The 19,627-nt window shown below is 36.2% G+C and overlaps 1 protein-coding gene across 1 annotated transcript; it reads left to right on the top strand.

Annotated features, from left to right (window-relative positions):
- The first annotated feature begins 658 nt into the window (after window positions 1–658).
- On the top strand, window positions 659–18,142 carry LOC112554066 (E3 ubiquitin-protein ligase arih1-like). The gene is made up of 14 exons (XM_025221651.1): window positions 659–1,229; window positions 2,538–2,605; window positions 4,553–4,631; window positions 5,126–5,197; window positions 5,811–5,959; window positions 6,090–6,156; window positions 6,884–6,990; window positions 10,207–10,321; window positions 10,945–11,075; window positions 12,249–12,306; window positions 12,582–12,665; window positions 13,120–13,296; window positions 13,619–13,731; window positions 13,925–18,142. The coding sequence occupies exons 1-14, from the start codon at window positions 1,023–1,025 to the stop codon at window positions 14,010–14,012; spliced, it is 1,515 nt and encodes a 504-aa protein (XP_025077436.1). The 5' UTR covers window positions 659–1,022; the 3' UTR covers window positions 14,013–18,142.
- The last annotated feature ends 1,485 nt before the right edge of the window (window positions 18,143–19,627 follow it).

Genomic DNA, 19,627 nt, shown 5'->3' with positions numbered 1-19,627 from the left:
CAAGAAGTGGCAGTGCTTGCATCTCTGACACCCTTTTCATAATAATAGTGTGATTTATATAGCACATAATCACACTCACGAAGGAGCATATGCTCTCAGCGCTTAAGACATGGACAGAATATGAAGGATGGAAGGAGAAACAACTATGTAGACAAGTAGATGGCGGATATGGAAGGGAAGAGAGTTTCACTGTGAGTGTAAAATATATGTGTTGAACGTATTGGTGGAAAACAAAAGTTGCCAAATTTGTGTGGATGGGTGAGGGAAGGGCCGACAAAAGCAACAGTGTGAAATCAAAACGTGTACAGAAAATATCCCTCACATAGCACAACGCTACTAAAAGCACTAACTTACATCCAAGTAACCTATGAAACAGTTCTGTGATGACAAGAAAACTCGCTTATGTAATGCTGGCATTTCAAAACGGGTTAACAATAAAGAAAAAGTGTTGAATTATCATAAGTATTAAGCACTTTTTTTAATTGTTTACATTTTCTGCAAAGTGGTTTAGAATCTCCGGGCTTGGTGAGCCACTGATCTCATATGCTGTCATTGTCATACATCACAATATGTGGGGCACGAAGGGAAAACATCGCTAGTACGCACTTAGTTGCCCTTGTTTCACTCTTCTGTGCGAAAATACAAGGTAGAGACGTCAATGATTGACCCTAGCACTAGCCGAAGCGAAGGTGACATCATCTTCGTAAAGAGAACAGTTTGTCAAGCTTCAGATATCAGTGTTTGGTCACTAATAAGGTGGCAGTACCCTTAATGAGAGATTAATTATTATATTTCAGGTGACAACAGAGAGATGGTTGTGTAAATTTAAGGGTATTGAATCTTGAAATAAGGTTTCCGAAGATGACGTCACTAACGTAAACGAGCGACTTCGAGCCTGTGTTGATGGTTGGATTTTTGGTTAGAAAGGTAGGATAAAGCAGTTCTGACTTAGGAGAAAACACGGCTCAGTAGGGCACAGAACAATCGTATGTGGAGTTCTCCGCATCACCTGTGCCTTCAAAATGGATAGTGACGGGGAAATGGTGATTGATGAAGCAGAATCAGATGACATTTCTGAAGAAGAACTTCCAATGGAAATGGAACCTGCTGAATCTTCGTCAACACATGAGCGGCGCGATGATGAAGACTTCCACTACGAAGTTCTTTCAGCTGACCAGATCGTCCAGTTTATGGTTGATTCTATAAAAGAAGTTAATGCTGTAGTTCAGGTGCGTAAAGAAAGAAACTAGTGTTGTTTGTCCGGCATGCCATCAAAACCACCATCTTGGGATCCTGACCTTTAATTTAAAGACTAAGAATGAACGTTTTTTTGATAATCATGCTGACAAATATAAGATCTGTGCCACATAACCATCAGAAGAGTAACACAATTAATTCTTTACAAACTATGACATCCAATGACGTTATCTAGTAATGTATTTGAAAGCATAATAAAAATCCATTGTTCATTAGATTTCTAAACATTGTGGTATTTTTGTGTTGTCATAAAGAGATTGATCTTTAGTTAATGCTAGTAGTCACCAAATAGAATTTGTTTTAAATCCAGAAAAAGGTTCAATGCCAAGTGTATTCTGAGCTAAATGTACCTACCCTTATGATTTGTGTTTTAGTCTCAGAATTTATAATTTAAAACTGGGAGAAAGAAAATCAAGAATTCAAAGACATTGCTATTTCCTTTTATACTTTTATTAATTTAGAAGTTGAAGACTTTAGGAAATCTTGTGTTCTTATAGAAATGACAACTTAAGTAGATCTTTTGTTTAATGGAATTCAACAGCATTAGAACCCCACAGTCTCCACACACTTCTTTTGATTATTAAGTGATGCATTGTTATTTAAATTTTTTCATTGTGTTTATACAGCAAAGAAATAATTAAAATGATTACTCTTATCTTAAATTTGGCAACACCAAAGCACCATCTTTACAAATTTGACTTCCACCTAGGTGTTTTATTTATTCTATGAGTAAGTTATTTTGACAGCAAGGTTAAAAGAAAGAAGTTTTGACATATACAGTTAAGGCACAACCTAGTTTTTCTCTTTATGAAGGCATACTTGATATATGATATGATATAGTCACATTATTTGTCTGGGTATATTGAAATACTCAAGGTGGTACTTTTTGTAAAAATGAAAAGATTTTTAAAAGCTAGTAGTTGATGCCAAATGCCTGTTGCTTGCAGAAGGGATTTTGGCACTCATTGTGTTTCTCAGATATCTGATCAAACACTTTGCTCTTTTGATGCTTGATGATCAAATATATTGTTGGAATGCCCCAGTGAATACAATAGAAAAAAAAAATACAAAATGCAGTATAAGGACAAACTAGAAAACTTTCGGGGATCTTGCAAATGTATATCCTTATACTAAGTAGTTTTGTGAGTTCTATTGAAAATGAATAACTTTCTCAAGAGAATGCTGAATAGACTCAGTCTTCATTAAATTTTTTTTTGTTGCTACCAGACTAGAAATTGTATTCTTTTTTTTAATGATCATTTTCGTGTTTTGTGTTTCAGATTCCAACAACTATTACTCGGATTTTATTAAATCATTTTAAATGGGATAAAGAGAAACTTATGGAGAGGTAAGGTGAAAGAAACCATTGCTTGGTGTCCTCCCTGTACTTTATTTCTTATTTTAAAGTTAAGATAATAAAGTAAATGCCATAACGTTTTCTGTCTACAAATAGCACATAATATAAACGTGTCAGGCTGCTGGGAAGACATCACATTCCTCTGATTTTTGCACCATGCATCTTGCTTTGTTTCACTTTATTTTTTAACTAGTTTGGTACAAGGAAACAACTAACTCTTTCTAGTACCTGATCTTGTTATTGTAGGCAGTATCTTTAAAGAAAAATTATTTGTTCTTGTGAAAGTCAGTTTGAAATCATGATCTATGGTTTTGTCCCTTAAAGTTGTTAGGAATTCTTAAGATCATGCTTCTAGTACATAATGTTCATTGAACCAGAGCAACAAATAAAGTGTTACAGCTTACTTATTACAGCTCCCAAAATTAACATGCACTCATGTTAATTGTTTCTAATATCTATCTTACTATTGTGAACTTAGTGAAGACTAGGAAATCAGTTGTGATGTTTACCTCCTAAATATAAATCTAAGTATAAATCATATAATTTAAAATGAGCAGCACTAGTAAAATAAGTGTTTTATTGTTTGTGTCTGTAACATGGATTTCAGTGCCTTTAGTTTGAAAGCATCAGTGCAGTATAGCACTATATCAGATGCATTGATGCTGAAGAGATGTAAGTTAGTTGCATCTTCCTTGGTGAGGGCAGCCTGGTGGCGCAATGGTTAGCTCCTCTCACTAATACAGTGAAGGTTGGCTGTCCTGGGTTCAGCTCTCTACTTGAGCACACTGTTCTTTCTCTGCATGTGGCATCTGTTTACAGTGCTGTCTGGCTTGCCATGATATAGCCTTAGTCGCTGGCTTGGCATAAAACACCAATTCACCTCACCCCCTCTTCCTTGGTGAGAAATACTGAAGGTCAAGAAGCCGTAGAAAAATGAACCCTTGTAACTTTTGTAAATGAAAACAAGTGCTTAATAGTTATATGAATTCATTCAAAAGGAAACATTTGGGAATCTTTTATGTCCTTGTCCATCATTCTTATACTCCTTTGTGGGATGTGCTGTCACTTATCTTTATCTAAAAGAAGCTTCTAAAATGAAGCCTTGTTTTTTTGTGGGTGGGGGAAAGGAGATAAAACCAATTGGATAAGATTTTTTGGGTGTACATGTATTTCCTTCATTTCTTGGTTAAATAAAAATGAGTTGACAGAAATAACTAGCATTGGCAATGTGTTCATCAGAATTACACTGCAACACCTGTTGGCTCAACCTCTCTTTTATTCTATAACTTGTATGAGTAGGGATTTATAAAATGTTTGCATTGAGTGAAGAATATGTATAGTAAGATTATTGCCATTTACATATGAAGTAGAAGAAGTCATTGAATTCTCCTCCTAATTCAAAGAGATTATTAGCAAATTTAAGGTTAGAATAGTGAAGAGGCTAGGGAGAGTGTAATTTTGGCACTTACATGCATCTGTTACATGTTTACTTGTTTAGTAATCACTCATTCAGGACATTTTGATTGTTAATAGTCTTTTAAGGGGTAATCAGTCTAACAAATAATAGCACTTTCCAGCTATAAAGCTGTGATCATATCCAGAAGGAAGTGCTGGGAGTGGTTATATCCATCTCTAAGTTTGTCCAAGTAAATCAATAGACTATCAAAGTATTTTGCAGATAATGGTTTAAGATAGCACAACATGCTGACAATTTCTTTTGTTTTTTTGTTTTTAATTTTATGAGACGAAGGCAGTGAATTTGAGTTTTATTTTGGGGATTAAAAAACTATGCAAGCTACTTTTTTACTTAGTTATTTGCTATTTTGCATGCTGTGGATGCTATGCTCATGCTCTAAACTTTTTGCACTGTCATTTTATGTTAGAATGTAATTTTTTTATGAGCAAGAGCATGTAAGGTACTGTCATTTTCAATTCCAGGTACTACGATGGGGATCAGGAAAGATTGTTTTCAGAGGCTCATGTCATCAGTCCTCATCGTAGGGATTTAAAACCTAGAGTAAGTTAGCAATAAGTCGCTTTAAGAGTTTAGTGAGATATGTATCTAAATAAACAAATTATAACTATTTTAGTTTTTTAAATTGGTGCGACATACTTTAATAGTGCTGAAAAATTTACTACACTAATTCTGGAACAGCACATTTTTGTTTCATAAATTGAGAAAAAATACTTGTGTGTTATTAAAAAGATCAAGAACAATTTATGGGTCATAAGTTCAGATTCGATGTACCAAGAAAACAATTTTTTTAAAGATTGGGTGGTCAACAATACTTTCTACCCAAGAAGCTGTTAACAGTGTAACCTTAAGTCAAGTGACACTGTAAATAAAAAGTCATTCGGTGCTTTTATATGACATTTTTAAGAGGGACAATGTGACATGCAAATTAAAATACACATTTTATTTACAGTTAAAATCTCTTTCCACCAATTATGATAAAGAAATATTGGTTTGATATGAAAAATACTTTATATACAGTTTATTACTTTTTTAAGCGATCTACAAGGTCAGCACCACCTGATGAACGAGTGGAGTGTGAGATCTGCTGCTACCCTGTTCCAAACACTGTAAGCTTGCAGATGGTGATCACAAACATTTAGTAACCAATAAATGGGACAAAATTGAGGTCTGTAATTTAAGCTTCATGTTAAGAAGAAGAAAAACTACAACTATCAGTTTGTAAATAATTACCAACTTAATTAAGAAAACATAATTGCTGCTTATATCTAAGACCGTAGAGAAGAAAAAGTAGGCAATTATGGAGAATTAGTTTGAGCATGCACCTGCTTTGTGAGCATATATCCTATTAAAAAAAAAGAGAAAAAAGTCTGAATTTAAAATAAACAACATCCTACATACAGAATTCATTCATTGTGGAAGTGCAGGCACTTTTCTGCAGAAATAAAAACAAAATAGTATATAATTTATATATTTTCCTACCAGTCATTGAAAACTATAACTTAAATTTTTAAGGTGTGTAATGTAGTGTTAAGTTATGGCAGTCTTGAGTTTGGATGCCAAATACCAACAGTGATTTCTCTGTAGCATGTTGTAGAGTTTGGGAACCATGTTATAATCGTCATACTGCACAAAGCTTGGATACTTATGTAAATTGCATTTTTTTTAAGGCAAACCTCAATTAGCTATGTAACGACTGGCTGTGTGTGTGTGTGTGTGCAGGAAATGACAGGACTGGAATGTGGGCACAAGTTTTGTGCAAAATGCTGGGCAGAGTACCTCACCTCAAAGATAATAGATGAGGGCATGGGGCAGACGATATCTTGTGCTGCTTTTGGTTGTGATATCCTCGTTGATGATGCAACTGTCATGTAAGTATTGTTAACAATTTTTTATTGCTGTCTGATGTAAAATTTTATTTCCACACAGTGCTAGGTTGCCATTTTTTTTACATTTGTAATATAAGTATTGATTACATTTTAAAACAATATATATTTTCAGGAAACTTCTTTGTGAACCCAAGGTGAAATTGAAGTATCAGCAAATTATAACCAACAGTTTTGTTGAAGTAAGTTTTGTTTGTTTTAAATATGTTGCTCATTTTAAAAAATTAATAACATTTTGGCTGTTTTCTCTGCCAGTGATTGGCTTGTAAGAAGTAGACTTCTGTGTAAATATTTGACATAGAAATAAACTTGGACGATATTCCATCAGGCTATTGATGTTTAAAAAATACTAGGCCTCTGCATCTCCATGAATACAATTAAAGAGCAAATACAGTTCAGATTTTTGTTACAAAGCTAATGTTTCATTTTCTGATGGGAAAACCTTAGTGCAAAATGCTATTTCCCAAAATTTGAATTTAAAATCCCAATCTCATGTTCAAAACGTACGCTTTTAACATCACATTGCACAGAAGGAGGTTAATTCAGGACATCATTATTGTACACCGATACACCTAATTAACATATGGTCTGAGGTCTCTCATGGGCTGAGGCCTTAGCAAAGTTAACTTATACATGTAAATTTTAATGTCTGTGTTGTTGACTTTCCCCCTTGCTTGGTGATGTTTTATGTGTGTGTCTCAAGAACAGAAGGGGTGTATTCACTTACATTTGAGGAAATACTATCCTCCATTGAGCTTTATGCAATCATTAGATAAAAATGTATAGTATACCCTTAAAAGAGAATTTTGAGTAGATTCAATGGCTTTTAAGTATGAAGAGGTAAAAATCAAATATGTCTCATGCCATTTTTTACTTGAAAACCGATTTCACTTTTTATTACCTCCTTAGTGCAACCGGTTGTTACGCTGGTGCCCTGCACCAGACTGTGGCCATGCTGTGAAGGTGACTTACTATGACTCAAAGCCAGTCACATGTGTATGTGGCCACTCATTCTGGTAAGCAGCCTTTTGGAAAACGCTACAGTTCTATTTACTGGAGCCTCATGATCTCAAAGAAATACCTTAGTTTCTAGATATAAGCATCAAGAGTGGAAATTGAGCTTAGACCTAGTTAAGAAGACTGCAGCTGGCTGCATGCTAGTGACCAGCTATGGCAAAACAGAGTCCTAGCAGAGAAAGTTGTCATATACTTTAAAGCTTGAATTTAAAATCTTTTTTTGTAGTCTGCCTTAAATGGTCTAAATTGTGAGAGTATATTTTGCATAATGACAGAAACACATGGAACTAAGAAAATACTGTAGCACTTAACTGAGAATGGCGAAATCATGCGTGAATAAGTGCTGCTTTTCAACAGATGTGCTAATCTATGGAATTGAATTAACCAGTAGATGAATGCATTATAAAATGTGGAGGAACAAAGAACTTTGAAGTTTTCATGAATGAGACAGTTGCATAGTTAATCTTCTACTTCTTCTCAGAGCAAAATCTCAAGGGCTGACCTTTGAGAATTTTGTGCGAAGAGAAAAACAGCTCATTAGAGACAGACCCAAAGACAAGACCGAGACTAGAGACAAACCTAAAGACAATACTGAGACTAGCCTATTGTCAGCTGCCACTGTACCCTCTTCTTGTAAACATGCTATAGTCATCCCACTGCTAAAAGTCATTCTTGATTCTGACGACCTCAGAAATTATTGCCCTGTCTCAAACCTTCCGTTCCTGTCCAGAATATCGAAGAATTCTGTGCTTTATCAGCTGCACCACCATTTTGCGGACCAGTTGCTACTAGAACCATTTCAATCTGCTTAACATTATACAGAAAACAGCACTGCTACTTGTCAGTGATTAGCTGTCAGAGTTATTAGCCGGGTCACTCCGACCTTCTCAAATCAGGCAGGATAAGTTTGACTATCTCACTCATTCTTTCTCTGGTTCCAGTGTCTGGAATTCTTTGCCACCATCACTTTACACACATACCACCTTTGATCCCTTCAAGTCTGACCTTAAGATCCAATTTTTCTAGGTACACTTATAGGTGCTTATAAATTTGTAGATATGAGGGTGGGTAAAATAAGGCCTTAAAGTGCTTGTTTTTAGGGAATAGGTCCTTATAAATTGCTGTCAGGTCCTTATTTAAAAAAAAAAGGAGAGATGCTTAATCGTTATTTTGTGTAAAGTGTGTTCACATTATTCTTCTCGCGCCCCACTGTTCAAAAAAGATTGAGTCCAACTCGGGTGAGAGAGGTGACGAAACTAGACAAGCCAGACTGAAATGATTAGCAAGGCATTTCGATTTAGTTATTTTAAAACCGTGTTTTTGTTCCCTCTAGCCAGCTTTAAAATGTGACGTGCTCATTAGGATAGGAGCAGTTTCTTTCAAGACTTCTGTTACTGAGAATAATAATTAAAAAATTTCCTCTTTATCTTTATATAGGTTTTTACATGTGAGGAAATTTTTTCAAAGTGTTGCTGTTCCTAAGAACGTGAATATTGATATTTTTTTAAAATTGAAATCATTTGGTGGAAAAGCAATGAAAGCTTCACAGCCAAGATCTTGCATAAGATAAGCATAAACTAATATTTAAAGAAAAATTTCCTTTGAGAAGGGCTTGTTCAGCACACACACTGAAGGAAGAGAGAGCATAAAAGACCTTCAGAAGGCAAAACCATTTTTTAAAAAAGCAGATTCATCATGTAACAGATTGGAACAGGTCATGTTAGGAAAAGATAAAACTTGATGAAGTAAGTAATGATGTGGGCATACCTGCAAATGTGTAGCTGGATAATGTTTTGACAATGGTAAAAATAGCTTTTTTGATAGGTGAAAAAATAACCATGCAATACTGTTCAATCGTAACAATTTCCTCAAAAATAAAGAAACTGCCCAGGGCAAAGATAGCTACCTAGTAGGTAATGCAGGATACTGCTTACAGAACTGAAACTAAATTGAGTTTGATTGTCTAAAGTATAAATATAAACGAGTTTTAGGTCATAAAATTATTTCAGATATCATAAATAAAGCGGTGTGGTGTCTGGCTTTGACCTACTTTAGTCCACAGAAACATTTTAGTTCCCACCCATGCATAAGGAATAAGTTATATTTGCCTGCATGCTTTGAATATTTCTTCCGTGAACAAAGCTAGCTTAAAAGCACACATGAAAGCAGAAAAATATGGGAAGAATAAGAAACGCTATAGAGCTGAAACTTACTTCTTCAGCCCTAATTTTAAAAAATTGCTAATAAAATTTTGCCCCGTGTTATATCTTCCTTTAATCTAAAAATCTGTAATGAATGAAATAAAATAATTTATAGATGACCTGTAGTTCTGTATGTTATGAAAATATCCTTGAATGATCTTTAGAATAGGTTTCCATGTCCTTAGGAGATCCTCATTTTAATTGTGGCCAGAACTGTGTGAACCCTGAGCACTTTAAGTAGCTAGTGGCTTTCTCTTTTTTCATACCTTCCACTCCCGCATGCATGCATTTCTGCTTTTTGTGTGGATACCTTTTTGTGCATGAGTGTTCGCTGTTTGTGTACATGTAAGTGTCAGAAAGGATTGTCTATGTTGAAGTGCATTGAACTTGTTACCAGCAGAGAAATGCATTTTTGAAATCCATTTATTATTATTGGCTGGTAGCTCAGCTTTGACATATTGGATTTTATCAGATAAAATAATTTATTGTAGCATGCAAGAACCATAATCCATAACAAGCATGACTGTCCACAGTCTCATGTTGTAGCTGCTTGGTTAATACAACTTCTTTCTGTACATAAGAGAACTCGCAATATAAGTTTTTTGGTTAATCTGTTTAACAGCCACCTGTAGTCCTGTTTGTCGAGTGCTGAGCTAGATGCACTGTGGCTGTATCTTTGTGACCTTTGTCTAATCCTGTATATAGCTGATAGACACAGGCCACACTGTCAAATTCCAATCTGACCACCTGATGATGATGCACTTGTTTGCCAAGTTGCTTATATTTTGATGTACCACTGTACAGTGAAGTCTGTTTATTGGTCTTTTTTGTGTGCTTGTCATGCCAACAGTTGTTGGTGGGTTTTTTGTTCATATCAGCATAAAGATTTAGAGAAGTCCCTTATTCAGTGGTACTGCTGCTGTCTTTTTTTCCCATAACAGAGTTGGGTTAGAGGATAAAATCACTAAATAAAACGTTAGCATTGCAGTAATGGTGTGCTATTGCTATCTGCAGCTTTGCATGTGGAGAAAACTGGCATGACCCAGTCAAGTGTATATGGCTCAAGAAATGGATTAAAAAATGTGATGATGACAGTGAGACGTCCAATTGGATTGCTGCCAACACAAAAGTCAGTATTCTTTATTAAAATTATGGCTAATTATTAAAATTAGGAGGTGACCTTGTGCGGGGTGCCCACTGAACCTCCTGTTGCTGTGTTACTATACGAGTGGGTGTGTGTGCACATGTGTGTGTGTATGTCGCCAGAATCTATTCCCTTTAATCTCTTACATAATCTTCCCTCTAGTGTGCTGGCGTGTCATCATACCTCTAATTGCCCTTGTGGATTAATAAAGTTGTATTGTATTGTATGGCTGAATTCTCTTTATGATTAGTGTGGTGTTTTACTTCTAGTTCAGTATTCTGCATTTTAGTTATATTTTTCCATCACTTAACTCTGGAATACACAAATAAATTGTGACAGATACTTTTATAACTTAATAATGCTTGACTATAGTGCATTCATGTGTTATATTCTTATGTAAAAGCAAATGTGAAGTTGAGAGAGACCTTAAATTCACTCATGGTTGACTGTGTAATTCTGACTGCTGTTGTGCTAATATGCAGTGACTAAATGCTACATGATAATTATTTTCTCATGCAGGCCCCAGTGTGCCATATTCTAGATATCAGCACTTTTCTATTTCAAGTGGATATGAAAAACTTTTGCATTGTATTGCTTTCGTTGACCAGGAATGTCCCAAGTGCCATGTAACAATAGAGAAGGATGGTGGGTGCAACCACATGGTGTGCAAGAATCAGAATTGCAAGGCGGACTTTTGTTGGGTGTGTCTAGGACCGTGGGAGCCCCATGGGTCATCCTGGTGAGTACAGCTGCAAAAATGAAAGATACGTATATGTGATCTGTCATCACAAAATGAGTCTTAACTCACACAGTACAGTCTGATGGTAGAGGCTTGGAGTCAATCGACCTGCTATAATAAACAAAACACTTTGCTTGTAAGACGGATAATTAACAAACTTTTAAAAAAATTTAAACATGAAATAATAAATGAAATAATATAATAATAATAAAAGTTTGCTTGTATAGTGCCATATCCCTACCATATGGGCCAAATGACAGCAGGTGGTGTGAAGTCAAAATAAGCTGATGACATAACAAAATGACGTAGGTGTGTAGCAGACTGTGTACTCCATGTCAAAGGATAGTGCCTACATACAGCATGAACCATATTCCGCAGCTCAGATATTAAACATATCATACAAGCAGGAAGACACATCCGTAGCAATTGTTCTAAGCACCACATCCAGTGGACGGTACAAGTTGCACTGGAACGATGAATGAACCCCAACACATGCAAAATATCACTATCATTAATGGTCAAACAGAATTGAAGTCCACAGAACAGCACCGATTATAAAGTCTTCACATCGAAGAGGAACCAAGACCACCAACATGGAAGGGGCCCATTCCAAACACGTGATAGCACAAGCACCAAGTGCAGCATAAAAAAATAGGTCATGTTAGACAAAAGTACTACACAGTGCAGCTTCTTTTAGCCAGTTAGGCAAAAGACATCACCCCATCATAATTTGCTTGCTTAAAATTCACAGTTTAACTTAAGTGTGCAGGCTCAGTAGTGACCTATCACTACTTTTGTGTCTCCGTTTTACACTCAGCTGAAGTTGTCTTGTTTTGCTGATCCTGCTGTATTATATGCCATCTTTCTTCCTTTGTGAACAATTCTACTTTGGAGACAGAAAATGAAGATGTGGTCTAGACTGGGGCAACAATACAAATGGTCTGTTCCAAGCAGTAGGTGTCATTTGTCACAAAGCGACTTCTCTCCCATCAGTTGCCAGATCCATTAAACCCACCACATGCTTCAAGACTATATACCTCGGTGCTCAGTTTTGTAGAAATAAAACAAATAGGATGTTGGATTTCATTTTTGAAACAATATTTCAACATTTGTGATAGTTTTTTCCAGGTAAAGGAAGATAGCTTTGAAAAACTTCATTTTATGTCTTTCCAGGTATAACTGTAATCGATATAATGAGGATGATGCAAAGAAGGCAAGAGACAACCAAGAGGTAAGTAACAAAGTAGCTTTTGATCTGCCAGAGAAGGAGTTTTTACCTGCAAAAGTTGAAAACTATGAAGGATTTGACAATGTGTTCTGGTTTTTTGAGGATGCTGTTAATTAAGTCTTTGACAAAGTAAGGAGATAAAAGACTGTATTTACTGGCCAATTGTTTAGAGACTATGTGTGCTGATTTTGCTTTTTTGTTCCGTAGCATTAGGTAGCTTTATACAGGGAAAATGAAGACAGGTTATTAATTGTTAACCCAAGACTGTTAATTTACAGAAATCAAGAGCTGCATTGCAGCGTTACCTGTTCTACTGCAACCGTTACATGAACCATATGCAGAGCCTTAAATTTGAACATAAGGTAAATGAAGTACTTGTAAGTTTCATAACACTTTCCAGTGAAGTGTTTAAATGGTAAGGAAACAGGAGTACAGATTGTATGCTTTCTGTCCTGCACCCGGATCCCCACCCCCACAGTTTTATGTACTTGCACAAGCCTTGCCACAAGTGTTTACTTATTGTCATTGTTTATTATAAATAAACTGAATGGTGCGTTAATGACTCCTTTGTATCTTGTTTCATCGTGTCAAAGCCGTTTGATCTGTTGAAACTGTATGAGCCATGTTCATCTCCTGCATTGTTAAAAACGTGTGAGCAAAACAGAAATAAATTTTGGTTGTTGTCTGTCTCTTGTTCTCACTGCTAAATCCTGATGTGTCTTTCGTGTAATTTCTTCCTCTTTCCCCCCTCCTTCACAAGCACATCAAGCTCTAAACCATTGAGACTCATATGGTGTTGTACTGAACATGTTGCAGCTTTACACGGCAGTTCGAAGCAAAATGGAGGAGATGCAACAACACAACATGTCATGGATTGAAGTACAGTTCCTCAAGAAGGCTGTGGATGTCTTATGCATGTGCAGACAGACACTTATGTATACATATGTCTTTGCATTCTATCTACGCAAAAACAACCAGTCTATCATATTTGAGGTGTGTTTTACTTGACATTTTTGAAAGTGCATTAAATGTGCAAAATGGTTTGAAGATTCACCTGAAGAGTCTTCATTCAGTCATTGTTAAGTCTTTTTACTTGTTACAGGTTTCTAAAACAATTTGTTATTTACACATGGTTATTACCTGAGATTTGAAGTGTGACTATGTTATATAAACAATTAGGTTCTTTGCATTGGGTTAATACATATTAATTTTCTTGAAAAAAGTTGCTATTGCATTTCATTCAGTAACACTGAGAAATTGCATGATTTTGTTTGTTTGTTTGTTTACTCTATTATAATGTCATATGTTGATGCAGGACAACCAAAAAGATCTAGAAAATGCTACTGAACAACTATCAGAATACTTGGAACGTGACATCTCTTCTGACATGCTGCAGGACATTAAGCAGAAAGTGCAGGACAAGTATAGGTAAGGACGTTGTGCATTCATTTATTGTTTTTGGCGATCGGTTCCACACTTTTCCTTTTCATTCTTGCTTTATTGAATAATAACTATTACACGATTGTAAGAAAGATTGGGTTTTGCATCAGATTGTATCTGAAATTCATGTAAACCAATGTTTTGGACATTTTTTAATTTAAAAATAAATTTACTTTTTCAGGTACTGTGAAAGTCGGCGTAAAGTGTTGCTGGATCATGTGCATGAAGGCTATGAGAAAGAGCAGTGGGAATATCAGGAATATCTCTAGTTGCTTCCCTTCTTGCTCAAATTCCTTTTTCTTCCTTGTTTCCACCACCACCACCTTCATTTCCCCAGTCCCCCCGCACACCATGTATTCCTTTAGTTGCCTCCCCTTTGTCATGTCAGGTAGTTGCTTTCTGGTGGCTTCAAGTCCACTGTAAGCTTGGCCTCTGATATTATCCAGTGACCTGCAGCGCCATTTCCTGTCCACTCCGTGCCATATGCAGGTTACTACAATACGCCTAGCTCATCCAGATCTTCATACTTGACATGGCCCATTTTGTGCTTGTGAATAGGTCACCAAGGGGAAGGTCTGAAACATCCATTCAGTTCAATGTGCATACGTCCATCTTGAAGCTATATATTTTGAGTCACCCAGGGAACTTTTTGGAAAGATGTTTGCCATGTGTGTATCGTCTTTCGCTAAATATTGGGCATGGCTATTTTATTAACTGCGATTAGGTTCGTGGTGATTATGCATATAACAGGACAGAAATGCAATGTGGTATTGATACAGATCAGAGATATGAATAATTATGCTCAGTGTTCTAGCAAATTCACAAAAGACTTGACGAAGAAATTTAAATCCAAAGGCATGTTATTGCCCTACCCCAGCTCTTCTTCCTTCCCACAATTTTTTTTTTTTTTTTTTAATTTGAAATAAACTGAAGTTTCTTTCTCATCTTCTAAAGACTCTCCCCATCTCTCTTTTTGCCTTTTTTGTTTGAGTTCTGTCTTTCCGTATATTGCTGATATCTTAAGACTGGTAAAATATTTTTGCTTAATTTTTCAGTGACCTGAATGTTTGAAAAAGTAGGGTTTCTTTTTTTTTTGCGTGAGTGAGACTTGACAGCCATTACTTCATACTTTTTCTGATCTCTCTTAGATGTATGCTTGACTTCAAATATATCCATTTATATTGAGTCACAATTTTCCATGCCCTGAAAGACAATGAAGAGAAAAAAACATTGTTTCTTTAAAAATCACTTTAATACAGCCTCAGAGGCTATGCAAACGTTTTTAATTTTAGTTTGAAATCAAAGCATGTGCATAATTACCGCCAATTGCAGACACATATTCTGCAAGTAATGGAAGTAAAGAAGATTAAACGATTATTAATAAAAGACTCTTGTTACTAGTGACTGCAACTGTCTCAGCATCAAGACAGCATCTTTTTTGTTTGAAAGTAGAGACCTGTGTTTGAAAGTGAAGCAATTGGTTTGTGTCAAAAGTTTTTTCTGTAGATTTTTACCCATCACCCCCTTCCATTCCTAGTCAGGTTGAAGCATGTTGGAATGTTAGTGCTTAATTTAAAACACTTTGATATCTTGACTTATATGTACCAAAATTAAGTGATAACTTTTGTAGTTATCTCTTTACTTTTTTTCCTTTTCAATTGTGATTCTGAGCTTGAAGATTTTATACAAAAATGTTTGTTTCATTTGTTTTTGCCTTTGCATGCTATATCATGACATTGCCTACATTGCATAGTCTTCCTAAGGAAACACTACACATGAAGATTAATCAGTCTACTGGTGGGTTGTTGTTTTTTTTTAATTATAACATTGACTATGACCAGGGTCACTTGATCATTCCTAATAAGCTATAACATTTAAAAATTTGCATTTTATAGATGTAGTTTAAAATGTGGCTGAAAGTCGTCTGTAACTAGTTCTGAGATTTTAGTCAGGTGACTTGGAATGCCATAGTGAAGGTTGCTTGTTTAATCATTAAAGTGTATGTCTGTTTCACAGACATGGTATAGTGGTTCTGTGTGCTTATAGTTTAGGGTCTAATAAATTTGGGACTAGTAATGGAAGGGAAAAAAGTCATGGCCATATGCAAATAAAGATGTTGAAACATATTTAAAAACCATCACTACTTCAGAAAGAATATTTTTTTTATAAACAATGGCAAACATTGGGTGAAGACTTATTTCTAATGGTAGTTCATAAAGGTCGGAGATGGGGCTAGCTTAAGGCAGAACAATGGCTTAGAATTTTTCAAACATGCAACTAACAGTATAAACCTGTAATTTTGTTACTTTCAGGTGGTTTATTAGTGATTAAAAGAGATTATTTTGTGGCTTTAATCAAAAAAGGTGATTATAGCACTTTAATGTGTTCAGGTATTACAGGTTTTCTTTAAACACAAAAGCAAGTTAAAAGCTAGGCTGTGTTTCTTATTCATATTAACAAAGTCTTTCAGTTGGATATACCTCAGAGAAGTATGGAAGAAAAGACTGTAAAATGCGTAAGAGGGTGTTTTTTTTTTTTGTTTTTTTTTTTTTCTTCTGCTTCCCCTAACCTCCACAGATTGTTACCCTTCCCTAAGAAAGTTTTCCATTTTACAAGCTGTTCTCCAGCGTTCTGCTGTCATTGTCATTCATTCTAGAGTCTAGACTATCAACCTTATCTCAATCCTAGAAATATTTTTCCTTGGGACACCTGTGTAAGGAGCTATTTCTTGATGCACACAGAAATAGCCCCTTGATGGCATTGACATTGTTCCAGTCAGGAAGAATCACTTGTCGGGTCAGTCCTTTCTTTCTGAATGTTTTAGTTGCCTGCTGGTGTGTGTGTGTGCTGTGTCCTGTTCTTCTGTCTCTCCATCCAGCAACATCACCATGAAGTCATATCAGCCAGTATCACAACCTCAAGAGAGATGTAGCAATGTTTGTTGACATTGAGCGATTGTGTGTAAGCAAGAAAGGTGCTGTGTATGTGAACATGGCTTACAGATATGCACATTGAACTGTAAGGAGTGTCCGTTATGGTAGACTAAAGGTGCTTCACATGTTCATTTTGGTTATAGCAATGCCTGATTTTTTTCTCTGACTGTGTAACATTATGTGTTGGTTTGCTTGTCTGGGGCAAAGAATGTTAAGTGGCTATTTTAAACTATTAAAGGCTGCAATTTCTGGATGGATAGCTAGCAATCAGTTTTCCAGGACAGAACAAGCTCAGCTTTCGAGGGCTCTGATTTTATCTTGTAAATAATAAAAAAAAATAATATTCTGTTACATTTTACGTCCATGTTTTTCTTAATCTTTAGTTATTTTGGTGAACAAATCAGTTCAGGTATCACACAGGTGATATGTATGGGAAACATTTAAATAAAAACACTTAAAGAAAAATATTTTGAAATACTTTTTGCTAGTAGTTTTTTTTTAAAATGCAAAGTAAGTGCATTGGCAACAAAAATAATTTGTATTTAGAAATTTAAGCAAAGGACTTGATGTTTTTTTATCAGTCTAATTATGTTTAAAAGAAATTAATATATTGAGTCAGCTATGGGCTTTTAAAGCATAAGCGATTATTTCACTACATTTATATTTAGTGTCTGGTATTTTAGTATTATCTTTAATTCTAATTTATGATAATGTGTTAGTATAGGGATGATAAAGAGGCATGCATTTCTTCATCCTTGTCTAATGCAGAATGATGAAAAAAAAAACTTATCATAAGCTGACATAAAAGTCTTTCTAGTGTGCTATGCTGCTTTAGCAGCTCAAATTTCGCCATCACGAACCATTTATTTATTCTAAAAGAAAACAGTTTGCATGTCATTCATTTAATTGAAGTGGGCCAGTCCAACAAGTATAGTTGAGGATTTTGATAGGAAGTGAATGTAGAGATTTTCTTATTCTTCCTGTTGCCAGTTTGACATGGGGTAGGTTTATGTTGCTTTGTTTTATGAAGGGGAAAAGCTTACACCACTATGAAAGAAGCTTATCTTAGAAACCAGTGGCAGAATGGTGGTAATGTTCATGAGAACGAAAGGGTTGGGGCAGAAGAAAAATATTGATCCTGTGATGCCACGCTGATGAAAATCCTCAATATTTTATTGCAGTTGGATTGCTTCTTATTATGTTTATGCCAGGTTATAAGTCTGCCCCACACGTCCACGTCCCAGATGTGTTCCACGTATGCTTGTGGCTTTCCATTAAATTATCGATGAAGTGCTGTTTGTTTCAATTCAGATGATTTGAGCAGGGGTACATGCATGTATATATGCTAGCAACAGCGTCAGAAAAAGTCATAGTTGTACATACTGCAACTCTGTGTGGAAAGTTTTGATATAATTGTGCTTGTATGTTAACCTCAAAATGTGATTAAATAACAGTGCAGGACCTGCCTTCGTCTCGCGTCTTACAGTGTGAGTGCGCAAACCTTTCGTAAGAAGCTAAAGATGTTCTCATCTCCAGCCTTTCGAAATGTCAAGTAGGTTTGTCACTCCTTCATCTTCGCAAGCCACTTCTTCCTCTTGGCCATCGCGGCGGTGTCCGTCCTCCAAGGTACATCAAATTTTCGACAAAGGGTATCAGGTCACATGGCCAAACAAGACCAGCTTGCGCCGCTTGACTTACAAGTTGACATTCCTGGTGTCCTACGAATGTGGTGACCATGCTTCGTGCAACATCTGGAGCAGCCTCCTCAGGCACTTGTTCTGGAATGCCTCGATTCTCCTCTCCGTGTGAGGTGTATAGGTGAGCAGTGCCGAACATGGTCACTGTATCAGTCTTGCCTCCCTCCCATCGCTACTGAGCGAATCCCATTTGGGGAACGCCGACAGAGCTGTGGTCAACTGACCAACATCTGAAGGAAATGTCACGTGTGGCGAGAAGCGAAGATCTTAAATAGAATGACCTGTCCGGCATCTGGAAACTTTCAATTGTCTACAAAATATCCGTCTGTGAACTTGCAATGTTAACAAAATTCAGCTCGCGTACGGACGACGGGGTAATTTTTTTCTTCCCTACATCTTTATCGTCTTTCTGCAATTGAATTCGACTTTCTTCTTCGCCGTCGTAGGTTTGTTCCAAGGGCAAACAGTTCGATAATCTAATTGAGGCCCTAAAAAGGGGTAAAATTAATGGAAATCTTATCTAGTTTAACGAAGGGGGAAAGTTGTGCTCTCGAGGAGAAGGCGTAGTGAGAGGCCTAAAAATTCCAGACTGGAAAATGAAGCATCGTGGACAAAAGAAGATACGTCTGCGCATGTGTGTGGCGAGGACCAGAAGCGCATGACTCTTGCAAGTGGTAATATACTTGAGCATCTTCATTAAGCATTTTTTTCTTTTTTTTTTTGCAATACTTATTTCTTACATCGCTTTGTGCATTTGCTTGGTCGCTCGCTTGCCACTTGTTAGCCGGGGAAAAAGTTAGTCGATCCGCTGATGTTTAAACAATCTGAAGTAATGAGGCAAAGTCCGTAAATATAGCGGTGTCCCATCAATCTCCGTGTGTTTGCATCCATTCTGTTCTTTATCATCAAATCACATCTCGAACTGACTGCAAAAAAGCGGTGGCTGGAAAACACGAGACTACAATGGTAGGCACTTATCGCTTCTAGTCACCGTGTAAGTCTTGTTTTTTATGCATGTTAAAGCTACGGAAGGGAAGGCGCCAACTCATTTTACTCTGTGTGATCAGCTTTTTTCTTTTCTTTTTTTTTCCGAAGGTTGCCATCATTGTCAGAATTGGGCTCTGTTCGCATGATCTTTAAATCGTCATGCTCTGCGTGTGCACTTCTTTGTTATATGTTTTCCTCGGATTTAAAAATAAAACATTTTTGCTTAAAAAATATTTACTTTAAATGTATTCTTCATGCGTTTCCCTC

The sequence above is a fragment of the Pomacea canaliculata genome, linkage group LG13, assembly GCF_003073045.1.
Source record: "Pomacea canaliculata isolate SZHN2017 linkage group LG13, ASM307304v1, whole genome shotgun sequence".
In the NCBI taxonomy this organism is placed as follows: domain Eukaryota; kingdom Metazoa; phylum Mollusca; class Gastropoda; order Architaenioglossa; family Ampullariidae; genus Pomacea; species Pomacea canaliculata.
Note: the sequence above shows the minus strand (reverse complement) of the source record. Positions and strands in the feature narration are given on the sequence as shown.